This window comes from Pezoporus occidentalis, unplaced genomic scaffold, assembly GCF_034315485.1.
Source record: "Pezoporus occidentalis ecotype Australia unplaced genomic scaffold, CSIRO_AGI_Poc_V1 ctg144, whole genome shotgun sequence".
NCBI lineage: Eukaryota > Metazoa > Chordata > Aves > Psittaciformes > Psittacidae > Pezoporus > Pezoporus occidentalis.
Window position 1 is genome coordinate 791,919 of NW_026913252.1, and position 13,674 is coordinate 805,592.

Below are 13,674 nucleotides of genomic sequence, written 5' to 3' on the forward strand. Positions count from 1 at the left end.
CACATCTGTTCTAAGAGCCTCTGGAAGGTGACGATGTTGTTAATGGTAAGGAATGGCCAGAGTGACAGCCATTCACTGACCTGAATGCACAGTCTGTGAAGACATGAGGTGCGGACAATGCGCAAAACACAGACGGTTAAATGATAAAGGGAGGACCGGGGCACCAAGAAGAAGGTCTCTGCTGTACTGACCCTGGTTTGGACCCACCACTGGGATTGGGCAAGACGAGGGGAATCCCACCCTGGGGAAGGGGAGGCTGGGAGCAGACACGTGGAGGGAGCATCCCCTGGTCCTTACGTGTTGTGTGAGGAGGAGATCCAGTAATGGGAGAGGGGGTTGTTCATGTTCTCCAGACACACCATGTCCAGTTGCGAGTTCCAGATGCTGTTCTCTTTGGAAAACAGGAAGGTGAGAAACTGCTCAGGAAGAAACAGAAGCATGTTAATGATGTGGAGGAGCCGTTTACCTGCACACACATCCAACCCTCCCTGCCAGCAGCTACCCAGCAGCTACCCAAGGGGCATCAAACCAAGTGCAGCCCCTTTCCTCCTCCAAATGAATGCCTGGTGAGCACTCCCAGCTGCACACCCCCAGCACATGAAAAGAGCCCACAAGCCATTGCTTGGCCAACCAGCTCTTGTGCAACAGGGTGACCCACCACGTTCACCTCACAGCAACACAGCTTACAGGAGCTGTGATCCTTCAAGCATCACCCTGACATGTGAAGAGACAGACAGCAGAGCTGTCACCCAGCACACTGGGGATGTCACACATACTCCACCCCGCTCCATACATGCCAGTGTTGAAGATGTCTTACTTCATCCAGGGAGAAATAAGGCTCGTCAATCTCCCTCAGAGGGTCTCTCAGAAAGTTGAACATGAATTCCTGTACCTGAAGGGTGTCTGCAGCCCAGAGCTCCTGCAAAACCCCAAGAGAAAGAAAGCATTGCTCAAACCCATGTGTGGCTCATCCAACCCGCATCTTTAACCACGATGGAGGCAGCTTTTAATGCAAGACCAGCTCTGCCATGAACTGCACTGTCAGCACAAACAGCGGCTCGCACACAACTGCAGGATCTGCCCTGTTCCCAAGTGCTCTTCACTTTCTCAGTACATGCATTTTCCTCTCCAACAGCTCCTCCGCACACATCTGCCACCCCTCCTCGCTCAGCAGCAAAAGCCAACCCAGCTTCCTTTGGCTTCTCCCCTCCAGTGTCTTTCATTAGGCCATCACCATGCTGTGTCTCTTTGCTGGTTCTTGCTGTGCTGAAAGACCTCAGATCGCTTCGAAATGGAAGGGGCAGATCCATGGGCTGCTCCTCAGGAGCTGCTGAGACCTCCGGAGCAGAGAGGATGGACCATGATGCTTTGACTGCTCCACACCTTCAGTAACCAGCTGAGGCCATTGGGACTGGGTACACTGCCTTGACCAGTTCCTCCCTCCACTCCTCTCAGACCTTCTGCTCTTCGTCCCTTCACTGACCAGGGCTCCTGGCTGAGGTTTACCCTCAAGAGTGCCCTCCCTGCACCACCTCCTGCTCCAGGAATCACAGAACCCCAGCCTGGTTTGGGCTGAAGGGACCTTAAAGCTCATCCAGTTCCAACCCCTGCCACGGGCAGGGACCCCTTCCACTAGAGCAGCTTGCTCCAAGCCCCTGTGTCCAACCTGGCCTTGAACACTGCCAGGGATGGGGCAGCCACAGCTTCTCTGGGCACCCTGTGCCAGCACCTCAGCACCCTCACAGGGAAGAGCTTCTGCCTAAAGTGTACTTAGGGAGGATATGCTCAGGCCGTGGCTGTGCCAGGCAGAGCACCCACAACCATCACCTGAGCCCCACTGCAGGGCTGCCCTCAGGTCCCTGCCACTGCCCATCCCATCATCCCTCCCCTGGGCCAGTGCTGCGCTCACCCTCTGGTACTCCAGCAGGAACTTCTGCAGCTCCAGCAGTGACACCCTGAAGTGCTCAGACCTTTCTCCAGCCCTGGCAAGCAGAAAGAGAAGGAGAAGCTTTGGTCACTCAGGCAGCACATCACAACCGACTGCTCCCAGCGCCCTGTGAGCGTGCAAGCGACCACCATGGTGGGTGCGAACGAGACGTGCTCCGAGCAAGCCGTGCTGCAGGGGCAGAGGGGACGAGCAGAGAGCGACAGGGAGGGCACGGCAGCAAACACACAGCAGGTGAGAGTATACATCCACATCCCAGTGCCAGGGACTGCGCCAGGAGCAGCCCAGGATTCACAGTGCCAAGGGGATGGCAACGTGGAGCTCTAGTGACAGGCAGCAAAAATCATCAGAGGAACCGACTTGTACAAGGGTGACAATAACTAAATGGGTGCAGGGCAGTGAAGAGGTGATTGTGACAGGACAGACCTACAGGGATCCAGAGGACATGGACTCAAGGAGGCAAGGCAAGGAACTAAGGAGGGAACTGATTGTAGCTGATGATCTCAAAGGACTTGTCCATGAACGTACCAAGCCGCAATGGACAGCCAAGGGCAATGCTGGGGACTGACACCAAGGAAATCAGAAATGAACTGTCAGTGCTGGTCTGCTGAGGTTCCTGCCAGCTCTTTCCTATGGCTATAGGGGAAAAAGCATGGGGAAATCTGTGGACAAGGTCACAGGTCTCCCCCTTCAGCTCCCGTGTCCAGATTCAAGCCCTTTAATCCAGACACCAGCCAAGGTGCGCACAGGGAAGGGCAGAGCAGGCACCACAGACGCTGCCTGGAGGGGAGCACTGCTGCAGCCTGCGCAGCCCCTGCTGTCATCGGCAGCCTCTGGGAGGTGGCTCAAGGTCTGGGTGCTCCCCATAAAGCAAGGGACTGGTTTGGAGGAGGCTGACCTGGGCTGGGTCCCAGTCTGGAGGAGGAGAGCCCCCACTGCCCCGAGCTGGAGCGCCTGCAGCAGAGATGCTTCTTCAGGGTGCAAAGTCACAAACAGAGCGATAGGAAGAGGGACACAGCATGCCTCATCCCCAGCATGCTGCTGCAGGCACCGGAGCATGTCATGGAGCAGAAAACAGCCCCTTACCCAGCAAACACAGAGATTCACCCACCTGTCCAGGAATGGGACATCCATCTGCAGAAGAAGAAGCAGAAGCATTAGGTTTGCCCTCAATCCAATGTATTGAAAGCACAAACCGATGTGGAAGGCAATGGGGACAGCAGAGCAGCATCTAACCTTTCCTTACAGCTGCTGCTCATCCCCCTGCTAACAGCCTAGAGCAAGGACTTCTTTACTGCCTGCCCTCCCTGGCCCAGGGCAGTGACAGCCATGGTCTGTCCCTCCCCTTCCCAGCCCTGCAGAATCCAGCTCTTACCATTTTCTGGGCGCTGAACATGAGGCTGCGGTAGAGCTGCGCGAACTGCCCGTACGTGATATCCCCGCTCCTCTGCTCCACGTCCTGCAGCAGGAAACCAGAGGTTTGACAGGGCCACGGGCAGCTCTGCGTGGCCTCAGGAGTGTCTCCTCCCACCAGGATCCCTGGGGGAAGAAGGAGGAGGAAAAGGCCAAAACCTGGCCAGACTTTGCCTCCTACCTCTGCACATCTCGGTGGGACCCACAGTGCCCAGGACACAGGCACATCCTAAATGGAGTCACACGATTCCCCCTGCTCCCCAGCCCACATGAAGGTATCAGTGCTGACAGAAGCGTTGCTGCTTACTTGAACAGCTACTAAAGGATCATTTAAACTCATGCTTGCAGAGAGCACCTGGAAACCACAGGACCTGAAGCGTGTGCTCTCCTTTGGCCTCGAGTTCAGCGCTGGTGGACACGGTCACCAGGAGCTGAGCCTTCACTCTTGGCTCTGCGGTGATGCAGTGGGGCTGCAGGACCCAGGATGCAGGAGGCAGCCACCAGCCCTGCTGCCCATCCTCCTACACTTGACCCCACCAGCACAAAGCCCTTGGCTGGGGCCGGGAGCGTGCGGGATGGGGTGAAGGGAAGGTGCTGGCCACCATGGCACCGGGGTGCAGCACCCAGCAGGACCTGGCACCTCTTCAGACCCCTCCCAGGAAGAGCCCCTGATGTTCAAACACTCCGTGGGACCCAACCACCACCGGGCTCTGCTCAAAGGTAGGACATGGGCTGCAGCGAACAGGGAACATGGTCCTCCATGCCAGCCAGGAGAGCAGAGATGTCACACACTTACCATGAGTCTCTCCCGCAGGAACCTCATGTTGGGCACCCGGTAGTTGACCTGAGACAGCATGTTCTTCAGGTCCTTGGCGGAGATCCTGCAGGGGAAAGAGGCAAAACACATTCAGGAGGGCTGGGACAGAGGCATCTCACCCTGGGACTGGGACACCCAAAGGGACATCAGCTGTGACACACAAGGACGGATGCATGATCCAGAAGGATGCCGGGGCTGGGACCGAAGGCAGAGCAGGAGAACATTTTCCACCCCAATGAACATCCATGCTGCATGTGGGGAGCAGAGGTGCTTGCATGCCAAGGGAACTGCAAACACAGCTCCTGCAAGCTCCTACAGGGCAAGTCCCAGCACCCTCAGCCCACTCAAGCTGATGCCACCACGGGCACACAGTGCCCCCTGCTTTACAGAAACGGCCGGGGAGGGGCATTCTTGAACTGGCTGTGCCCCAGCGTGGATGCTGGGTCACCAAACCTGTTCCAACCCCACTCCCTGGCCTGCAGGAGGAGGCGGACATAGAGCAGGCTTTGAGGTGGTTTGGACCCAGCTAATTCTATCAGCAAGAGAGTCTACTCACAGCCACAGCGATGCCCCATGGTGCCCCAGCCGTGCTCCCCCAGTGACTGTCTCACACACCAATGTCTTCCCCAGGGCCCTTCACACCAAACGTGCCAGTTCCCAGACCAGGAAGGGCCCCCTGACCAACCCCAAGCAGGATCCTGAGCTCCAACAGGCAGAGATGGGCAGCAAGGAGCCCTGTTCCTTGTTCCCCTCCGGGCAACGGCCCTGCAGCGAAGGAAAACAGGAATGTCTCCCATCTGCAGGACCCAAGAAGCGAGAGGTCTGTGTGCCACCATCTTCCATCAGCTCCTGCCTTAAAAGCAAGTCCTTGGAGCCTGCCCCAGCAAACACAGATGCTGCCTTTGCTCCCACGGAGCATGTGGGGGCTCAGAAACGTGCAGGATGCTCCCTCATCCCAAGCACTGGGCAAGTCTAACCCTGGAAACCCAAACACAAATATGGCCGGGAAGGGGAGGATGTGCTGGGTAGGGGTTTAGCCCAGGCACACGCAGTCATCGGCAGCGATGCGGAGGCGCAGCATGAACCGCATCTCTTCCACTCTTCCCTGGCAAGAGGATGATCTCAAAGGACACAAAGGAGGAGGGACCCCCAAGGAGCAGGCTGGTGTCAGGCGCTGCAGCGACCAGGGCCCCGCAGCCGGCGGCACACAGAGAGCCCTTGTTTGTGGGCTCTGAGCGCGGGGCCCCGGGACGCAGCACGGCCAGAGCGGGACCTGGCCCTGCTCCCGTGCTGTGGCACGGCCAGCACCGTGCAGGCAGTGTCCTGGGTGAGGGTCCTGCCCCTTCCCTTCCGCAGCACACCCGGTACCCACAGCCACGTGCAACCCAGGATGAGTGTCCCACCTATGGGGTCCTGGGTGACAGGAGAGGACAGTGGGGCGGTGCTGGGGGGAGTGAACCAGGAGCGCAGTGAGAGATGCCACCACTGATGTGTGTCAAGGAGTGACCCCTGATGGGACCCACTGTCCCCAGGGCCACCCACAGCAATGTCCCCTTGGTGAGAGGCTGACACTGCAATAAAGCTCCTGGAAAAGGAGCTCCAGATGCACCGAAGACAGTGCCCAGCTCAGGGGACGCTGGGCTGGACCCAGGAAAGGCTTGGACTGAGGCACTGCTCATCACGGTGTGGTGGCACCAGGAGGGGTGAGAGCAAACCCTGTACAAGCTGTGACCAGCATTTCCCTCTCTGCCCCCGCAGGAGGATGGCGGATGGAAGGATTTTATTGATGGGGTGATATTAATGACGTGCAAGTGCTGCAGACCTTGGATAAACAGCTTGGTGGTATTTTGAGACTAAAAAGTGAAAAACAAATGAATAAGCTCGTTTTTCCTAAGGAAGTTTTTGAGGGTTTCATGACAAACAGGCCAAAGGACTGACCCAGCCCTCACACAGGGATGGAAACAGCCTGTGGTGCCGTAACGCTGCTCCCAGCACGGGCAGCTCTCCTAGCCAGAGGTGAACAGGCTCCTCCGCACCAGTGAGGAAAACCCCAGCATCCTGTTATCCTGCTCTTTCCACCTCACCTCCCTTGGAAAAACAAACACCCAAAGGCCCAGCAGCCAGTGAAAACAGCCCACATCTGCTGGCGTGCGGCAGGCACCCAGCCGGGAGGAAAGGGCTCCAGCACCAGGAATGATCCCTGCAGCTCCCAAATCCTGCCCGTCCTGGGAAGGACCATGGGCGGTTTGGGAAAGAAGCAGTGTCCTAGAAGAACCACGACTCACTCGTCTCTTTTCAACCCCATTTCCAGGCTGAGAGGCAGCAGCAGAGCCCAGTGACACCAAAGTTAATGCTGCAGAGATTCCACCCGGGAGATGTACATGCCCCTAACTGCTGCCGCGCTCTGCAGACAGCACAGGGATGGCTGTAAAACGGGCAGACGCCGCCTTGACCTGCATTCCCCCTCTGTCCTGCTCCCTTTGCTGCCTGGGCTGGAGCAGCAGGTCTTCTAATGAAACGGTTTGCATTGAAGCTCCTCCCCTTGGTGGACAGGTAGCAGTGTATTGTGTTTTGTTGCCTTAATTCTGGATGCAAAGAGATGCTATTAATTAAAACAAGAGAGATGCAGCAGGCTGGCTTTCAGCTCTGCTGAACCAGCCTCGATGATCAGAGGGATGGAGCAGCTCTCCTATGAGGAAAGGCTGAGAGAGCTGGGGTTGTTCAGCCTGGAGAAGAGAAGGCTCCTTAAGGGGAGACTTACTGTGGCCTTTCACTACTTAAAAGGGGCCTGCAAGAGAGATGGGGAGAGACTTTTCTGCAGGGCCTGTTGCCATAGGATGGGGGGTGATGGGTTTAAACTAAAAGAGGGAGATTCAGGCTGATGTGAGGAAGGAACTCTTTATAATGAAGGTGGTAAAACACCAGCACAGGCTGCCCAGTGACGTGTGAGCCATGTGTCCAGCACCACCCCTCGGAGCAGGACTGGAGGAATCCCCTTGCCCCAGGAGATCGCATTAACATGGAAATCAATCTGAGAGGTCAAGGGGCTCATTTAACATTGCAGGGGAAAAGCATGTCCCAGGGATGGATGGAGGCAAATAACAGCACCTCAGGATGAGGAGGATGGAGGGGGAATGCAGCTGGGAAAAGCAGCCAATGCAGCAGAAGCAAACAGCGTGGTGGAACTTACCTCCTTGACAGGGAAAACACAATAACAGAACAGCTTGGGTTGAAAGGGACCTTCAAAGCTCATCTAGTCCAACCCTCTACAATGAGCAAGGACACCTTGTCCCTTCTCTTAACTCCTCATGATGGATCTTGACCCAATTCCCTTCCCTTACTTCCATGATGGTTCAAGCATGACATTTTACACTTAGGGCATCACTAAGAAAACCCCACAAGTAGCGGCCCTGCTGCAGCCCATCAGCCTAGAAGCCAAGCAGGGGGATGGATCCATGGTCTCATGGACCTCAGAGAAGAAGAACAAAGCAAATGGGGTGGAGAGTAACAAACAGAACCCAGCTGAGCCCTGACAGGGTGGCCAGAGCTGCCGGTTGGCTCCTCAGTGTCTGCCCCCTTGGGTGATGCCAGCTGGGGGTGAGGTGTTTCACAGTGTTCCAAAGCAAAGGCTGGGGTCTCATGGCAAAGAGGAACCCTTCCAGCTCAAACCCTCTGTGCAGAGGGTGTTCTCTCTCCTCTTACCTGTCCTCTCGGTTGCGATCCAGCGAGTAGAACTGCTTCCGGAGCCACCTGAAGGGAAAGGCACAGACACACACACTGAGCCCCGGCTCCTCCGCCTCCTCTGCTTCACTGCTGTCTCTGGAAGCTTTCAATGCCACTCAACCCACTCCCAGAGCCCTCCTCACCACCAGAGAACGTGGAGGATGAGGACAAGTTCCTCACCTTTCAATCTGCAGAGGGGTAGCAGCCCTTAGCGTGTCAGCCACCAGCCAGTTCAGCCCCTTGATCCACATATTGACCTCATCCTCGGAAGTGGCTGTGGGAAGTGCACAGGAGAATTGGGAAGAAGGGACATAGAAGCTGATCACCAACCAAACCTCTTGGGACTATCCCCAGCATCTTATGTCCCCTATTCCTTCCTTCATCCCCTTCTGACAACAGCTCCCTCCCACACAGATGCTCTGGCTGACTCCTCTCCCGAGTCCCTGCTCTGCTCCCCTGGGATGCCCATGGCTGCTGGACCCCATCCCCTGCACATCAGGCTCTCTCTTCCCTGCAGATCCCCCGAGCTGGGGGTTTGCTTTGTCCCCAGGCCTGGTGACAAGCCAGCTACAGCTTGGGAATGCGCCAGCTCCTCCGTAACCTGTCAGCAGCTCCTTCCCTTTGAGGGCAGAAGTGATGCCCCTGTCCCCCTGCCCTGCAGCACCAGCCACAAGGCAGATTTGCCATGGGCCATGGATGTTAAGGAGTTGGCATCACTGCCTCCATCAGTGCTGGTCTGCCTGCACACAAGGCTGTGTGCTCATAGCAGAGAAAGGGGCTGTCTGCCAGCTGAACCACCCCCAGCCTGTCCTGTCTGAACAGGAGGAGCCTCAACGGCACAAACCTCCCCCCTTTCAGGAGCAAAACACAAGGCTGGTGCCCCAAGTCCAGGTTAAGTCAACAGATGGGGCACTGAGGGGAGCTGGGACCAACACCTCGCAGGTATCGAGGCTTTGTGAGTCCCCAGCGTTGTTTGGCTGCTCAAAGCAGAGGTGAGATTTTAACACTTCCTGCGTGGGGCTGACGGACACCAACACGCCCAGCTGAGACAGAACACTCCGTCTCAAGCACTCCTTTGAACGAGGAGCTTCAGTTCACCCGACTCCTGGGTTTACCTGGCAAATTAACTGATTAAACTGAGGGGTGTACCCTTCAGAGAGCCGGTGTCACCTGCCTCCAAAGACACCTCCTCAGCTGGTGAAGAGAGCACCAGCCCAGGGATACGCTCCTGCGCTCGTGGAAGGATGCATCCAAGGCTGGGTGCTGTAGTGCTGAGGTGCCTGCCCACCCCTTCCCTGCACAGCCCCAGGCCACAGGTGCTTTACCTTGCAAGCTGAGGGTCTTCAGCCGGAACTCTGTGCCATAGAGGACAACAAAGCAGTGAGAGTGGTCTGGTCGGACACACGGATCCTCCTGGTACCGGTCAAAGTCACGCGAGTTCCTTCCTGGACGGATCTCTTTGATTTCACGAATATCCACTAAGAGAAAGGGAGAACAAAAAGGAGTTCAGCGAATGGCTTGAAATTCCTGTGAGGGCAGACGAGGAAGAGCCTGGACAAAGTGGCTCTGGCCATCTGAAGAGCTGGATGACCACCCCTTACGTGACAGCGGATGCTATGGTGCTGGGTACCAGGCCCTGGTGTGTTTCCTGTCTGTGCTGGAAGCAGGGATGGGGCAGCTGCCTGGCCCAGGCAGAGCTCCCAGGTGGCTGGGGACAGGGGGCTGGGGCTGGTGCCTTGTAGAGGGACTCACTGCATGAAGGCAGTGCTGGGGAACGGTTGGACTTGGTGATCTTAAACGTCTTTTCCAACCTTCTATGATCCCATGACTCCATACTGTGAGCTTTTGCCCTTTAGCTTCACACCTCACGTTTTCCTCTTCCTCCACCCAATGCACATCTGCAAACTGCACATTTTTTGCCCTTCAAGACAGCAGTTCTTCTTTTTCCTTCTTACAGAAAGCTTTTTTAGCAAGATGAACCCTGTGAGGCACAGCTCCTGCCCCACTGGATGAGATCCTCTTTGCAGCTACTGCCTTACAAACACCAGAGATTCAAGATCCACTCCTTTCCAAATCCGAGTTACACACTGAAACTTGAGTTGATTCTTGGTTTAAGCAACCTGATTGTGTCCCTGCCTCCACCATCCCCACTTTTATCCTGAATTATGTCTCCATTATCTGGCATTCCCCCATCTCCCCTGAGCACCACCCAGGGCAGTCCCCGCCTTCAGACACAAGCCACCTTCACCAAGGAAACTCCATCCTCCCCAGGCAAAGCAGGGTGAAGCTGCCTCTGTGCCCATCACCTCTGGCTGGCGTTCATAACAAAGGCACCAAACAATGCTCAGTGCAAGGATCAACCAAGCCCAAGAGATCCGGTTGTGGTGGATCTGCCACAGCTCTGGAGCAGATCCAAGTGCAACAACACCCCCTCCCATGCTTCCAGGCAGGATCCTGCTGCCCACCCCACTGCCAAACACCTCCCGGAGAGAAAACGTGCGGAAAAGCATGGAAACAGCTCTGGAGCTCATCTGAACTACAGACACCACCAGGGAGGGTGGTATCAAACAGCCTCAGCATGGGCACGGTGCTGGTCAGAACAAGGGCTGAGGGAGGTGGGACAACCGCTCAGGGCTCCCACCTCTGTTTTGTACCACACACGAATCCCGTGGACTTTGTGTTTGAATGGCTTCGTTCTGAAGCTGTGGCAGCAGCAGAGGGGCTGTTGTCAGGGGGCAAGCCCGGACTGCAGAGGAAAGCTCAGAAAGTTGCCTCTCTTACTAGATGGCAAGGATCAGGTCGTGAAGGGGGTCATTTGGCTGGCCAGGGCTGTGGCTGGTGATTCCAGGGAGCCATGCTCATTATCCTCATGCACATCCATAGCGTCAGCGTGCTTCCTCCATGGAATGGCTGAAGAGGGCAAGATGAACTGCAAGCAACCAAGCCATGGACAAACAAAACCCACACACACAGTGCCACCAGGGAGAATCAGAGAATTGGCACCACAGATCATAGAATCATAGATGATCAAGTCCAACTGTTCCCCAGCACTGCCAAGGCCACCACTAACCCATGTCTCTGAAGGCCTATTCTACACGGGGGGTGAACAATTCCAGGGTCGGGATGATGCTAGGGCAGCACCATTGCACCAGGCTGTGGGACACAGGGACAGCATCACTCTGAGGACATTCCCTCAGCTTTAGGGCTATGGTCCCACCCCAGCAGCAGCTCCCAATGGGCTAGCCAAGGGTGACCAAGCATAAGGCAGCACTTTGACCATCAGGGACAGCCCAGGGTGGTGAGAGCAGGCAGGAGGAAACCAGGCTGGGGCTGGTGAGGAGCAGACCTGCCGGGCTCCAAGTGTGGGTGCTGAGCCCAGTGGTGCAGTTACAGCATCACCCTGGCTTCTGCTGGGGCTCGGGGAGAAGAGGAGCAGGGAACTCTAACCAGCAACCTTGGAGCTGTGCTCCTCTGCAAAGGGCAGTGGTGAGCACGATGGAGCTTTGAACGTCAAGCAAGGAGAAGAGACACTGGTAAGGGAGAATGCCCCCAGAGGAAACTCTGGGAAAGGACTCTCATTGCCCTCAAACAAAGAGAAACCAACCACAGCTACAAGAAAGAAAAAAACAACAAACCCCAAATCCTTGCTTCCTGGAAAAACAGTTCCTTAAACGCTCAGGGGAATCAAATAACAATATCTCTGAGTCACGTTTCCAAAGCAGATGATGCTTCTGAGCAACGCAGGAGGGAGATTACTGCAAACCTGGCGTGTAATTCATCCCAATTAAACTCCACTTACCGCGCTCGCCTTTCACTCCAATGTGCTGCTGTTTAACACGAGGCAGAAATAGGACCTGCTCATCACCTGCAGCAGCACTGAGCTGCAGCACAGGATGCTGCTTGCTCCAGACAAGCACCACAGCAGCCACACACAGGGCCTGACTCTGGGGACACTTGGAGACCCTACACGAGGAATGTGGGATCCTCTCCTGATGGGATGCACCATGCAGCACCATGGGTGTGCATCTGGAGATGATGGCAGCCTGGCACAGAACTTATCCAGACTGATCACTGCAGTAACCTGATCTAGTTGAAGATGTCCCTGCTGACTGCAGGGAGTTGGACTGGACGAGCTTTGAAGGTCCCTTCTAACCCAAACTGTTCTATGATTCTATGACAACCCTCCAAAGCTCATCAACCCCGGGCAAGAACACAGCAGGACCCAGTTCCTTGGGGCTGCAAAGGGAGGACAGACAAGCTTTCAGGAAGCAAGGGTGTGACTCCTTAAGGCTTCACCTACCCTTCAGGAATGAGCTGGCTGGAAGTTCAAACGTTAGCATGCCCTGCTGTAACCTGCCCATCGCCTCCATCCCCAGGGACACAGCGTGCTAGCTCCTATCTCAGTTAAGGTCTCAGCATCCAGAGCAGGCAGGGCAGGGCTGAAGTCAAACCCCGTCTTTGAAGGATGCAGGGCTCCACCAACGCAGTGGGGAAGAACCGGCCTCAGGATCTTCATGGCCGCAGCCGCTGCAGGAAGGTGCCAACGCTGCACACCGAGGATCCAGGCTGCGGCGATGCCGGGGGCAAGCGAGGCGCTCACCAAGGGCAGGGGCACCGACCCAAGGCAGTGGGTGAGAACCCACGCGCCCGCTGGTGCCGGCTCCTCTCATCCTCCCGAGGTGCCCGCGCAGAGCCGGCTCAGGGCTGGCTCTGTGCAGCCTCCTCCCGCCGCAGGAGCCTCCCAGAGCCGCGGCTCCACGGCCTCAAACCCCTTCTGGCGGCGGGGAAGGAGCTCGCTCTCGGCAGGAAGCGCAGCGAGCGCAAATGCCCCCGCTCGCACCAAGCGAGCGCCGGGACGCAGAGCCTGCCTCCAGCACCGTCTGCCAGGCACCACGTGCAGGGCAAGGGCCGATGAAGCCACCTTCCATAGCCATGGGGTGTCAGCCCCGGGGTGATCCCCAGCTCTGCACAGCACCAGCCAGGTCCCGCTGCCGCCGGGGTGCAAAACCTGCTCCAGTGGGTTCAGCAGCTTGGGTTGAGCTCTGCTCAACCTCAGCATTGCTGCCAGCACAAAGACTGCAGGCAATGGAGGCAGAGCCCACAGCCCATCCGCCCTGCCCTCCCCGGGCCCACACCAACCCCCCTCCATCAATCCAGTGCTGCTCTCCCCATGCTCCCACCGCTGTGGCCAGATGCATTATTCCAGGCAATAAACCACACTCCAACCCATAACTACCTCCACTGCAGCGTGTAAGAGCCCCACACCAAGCTCAGCCACCTCCTGAAGGCAAACAGCAAACCTGGTGCCCAGCAGCCTCCTGCCCTCCCACTTGGGACACCTTTGTCTTTAAGCCCCCCCTTGCCTGTACCCACCACAGGACCAAATGTTAGGGGCTGCTGATCCCACACACTCAAAACTGCTCATAGTGTCTACAGAGCCCCATAGCTATGCAAAACTGCAGGGAGGAGTGTGGGGGGAACCCAGACCCACTCTTAAGCAGGGGGTAGCAATTCCAAAGGAGAAGGCAGACAAGTTGGGAGCTGGGAGCACAGCAGAGAATCTCCACAAGTGCAGTGGAAGGAGGGCTGCAGAGTCCGACCATGGCTCCATCACTGCTCCACCATCACGCTCCCCAGGTGAGCAGTGTCATGGTGACAGCGACTCACATGTCCCACCGTAGGTCTGCACCTTGGGTCCGTGCTGGCAAAGACCTACCAAGGATGCAGCCCAGCTCTCTCAGCCTGGCTCCAGAGCAGAGCTGCTCCAGCCCTTGCA

General features: G+C 56.8%; 1 protein-coding gene across 7 annotated transcripts in view; it reads right to left on the minus strand.

Annotated features, from left to right (window-relative positions):
• PLCG1 (phospholipase C gamma 1) overlaps nt 1-13,674 on the minus strand; it is a 41,408-nt gene that overhangs the window by 14,158 nt on the left and 13,576 nt on the right. For all 7 annotated transcript variants that reach the window (XM_062610079.1, XM_062610078.1, XM_062610077.1 and 4 more), the window contains exons 2-10: nt 9,224-9,376; nt 8,079-8,172; nt 7,878-7,925; nt 4,155-4,239; nt 3,321-3,404; nt 3,057-3,079; nt 1,910-1,982; nt 818-919; nt 298-416 (exon numbers count right to left, since the gene is read on the minus strand). In XM_062610079.1, coding sequence (XP_062466063.1) covers nt 298-416; nt 818-919; nt 1,910-1,982; nt 3,057-3,079; nt 3,321-3,404; nt 4,155-4,239; nt 7,878-7,925; nt 8,079-8,172; nt 9,224-9,376 — 781 coding nt within the window. The remainder of the gene's footprint in view (nt 1-297; nt 417-817; nt 920-1,909; nt 1,983-3,056; nt 3,080-3,320; nt 3,405-4,154; nt 4,240-7,877; nt 7,926-8,078; nt 8,173-9,223; nt 9,377-13,674) is intronic.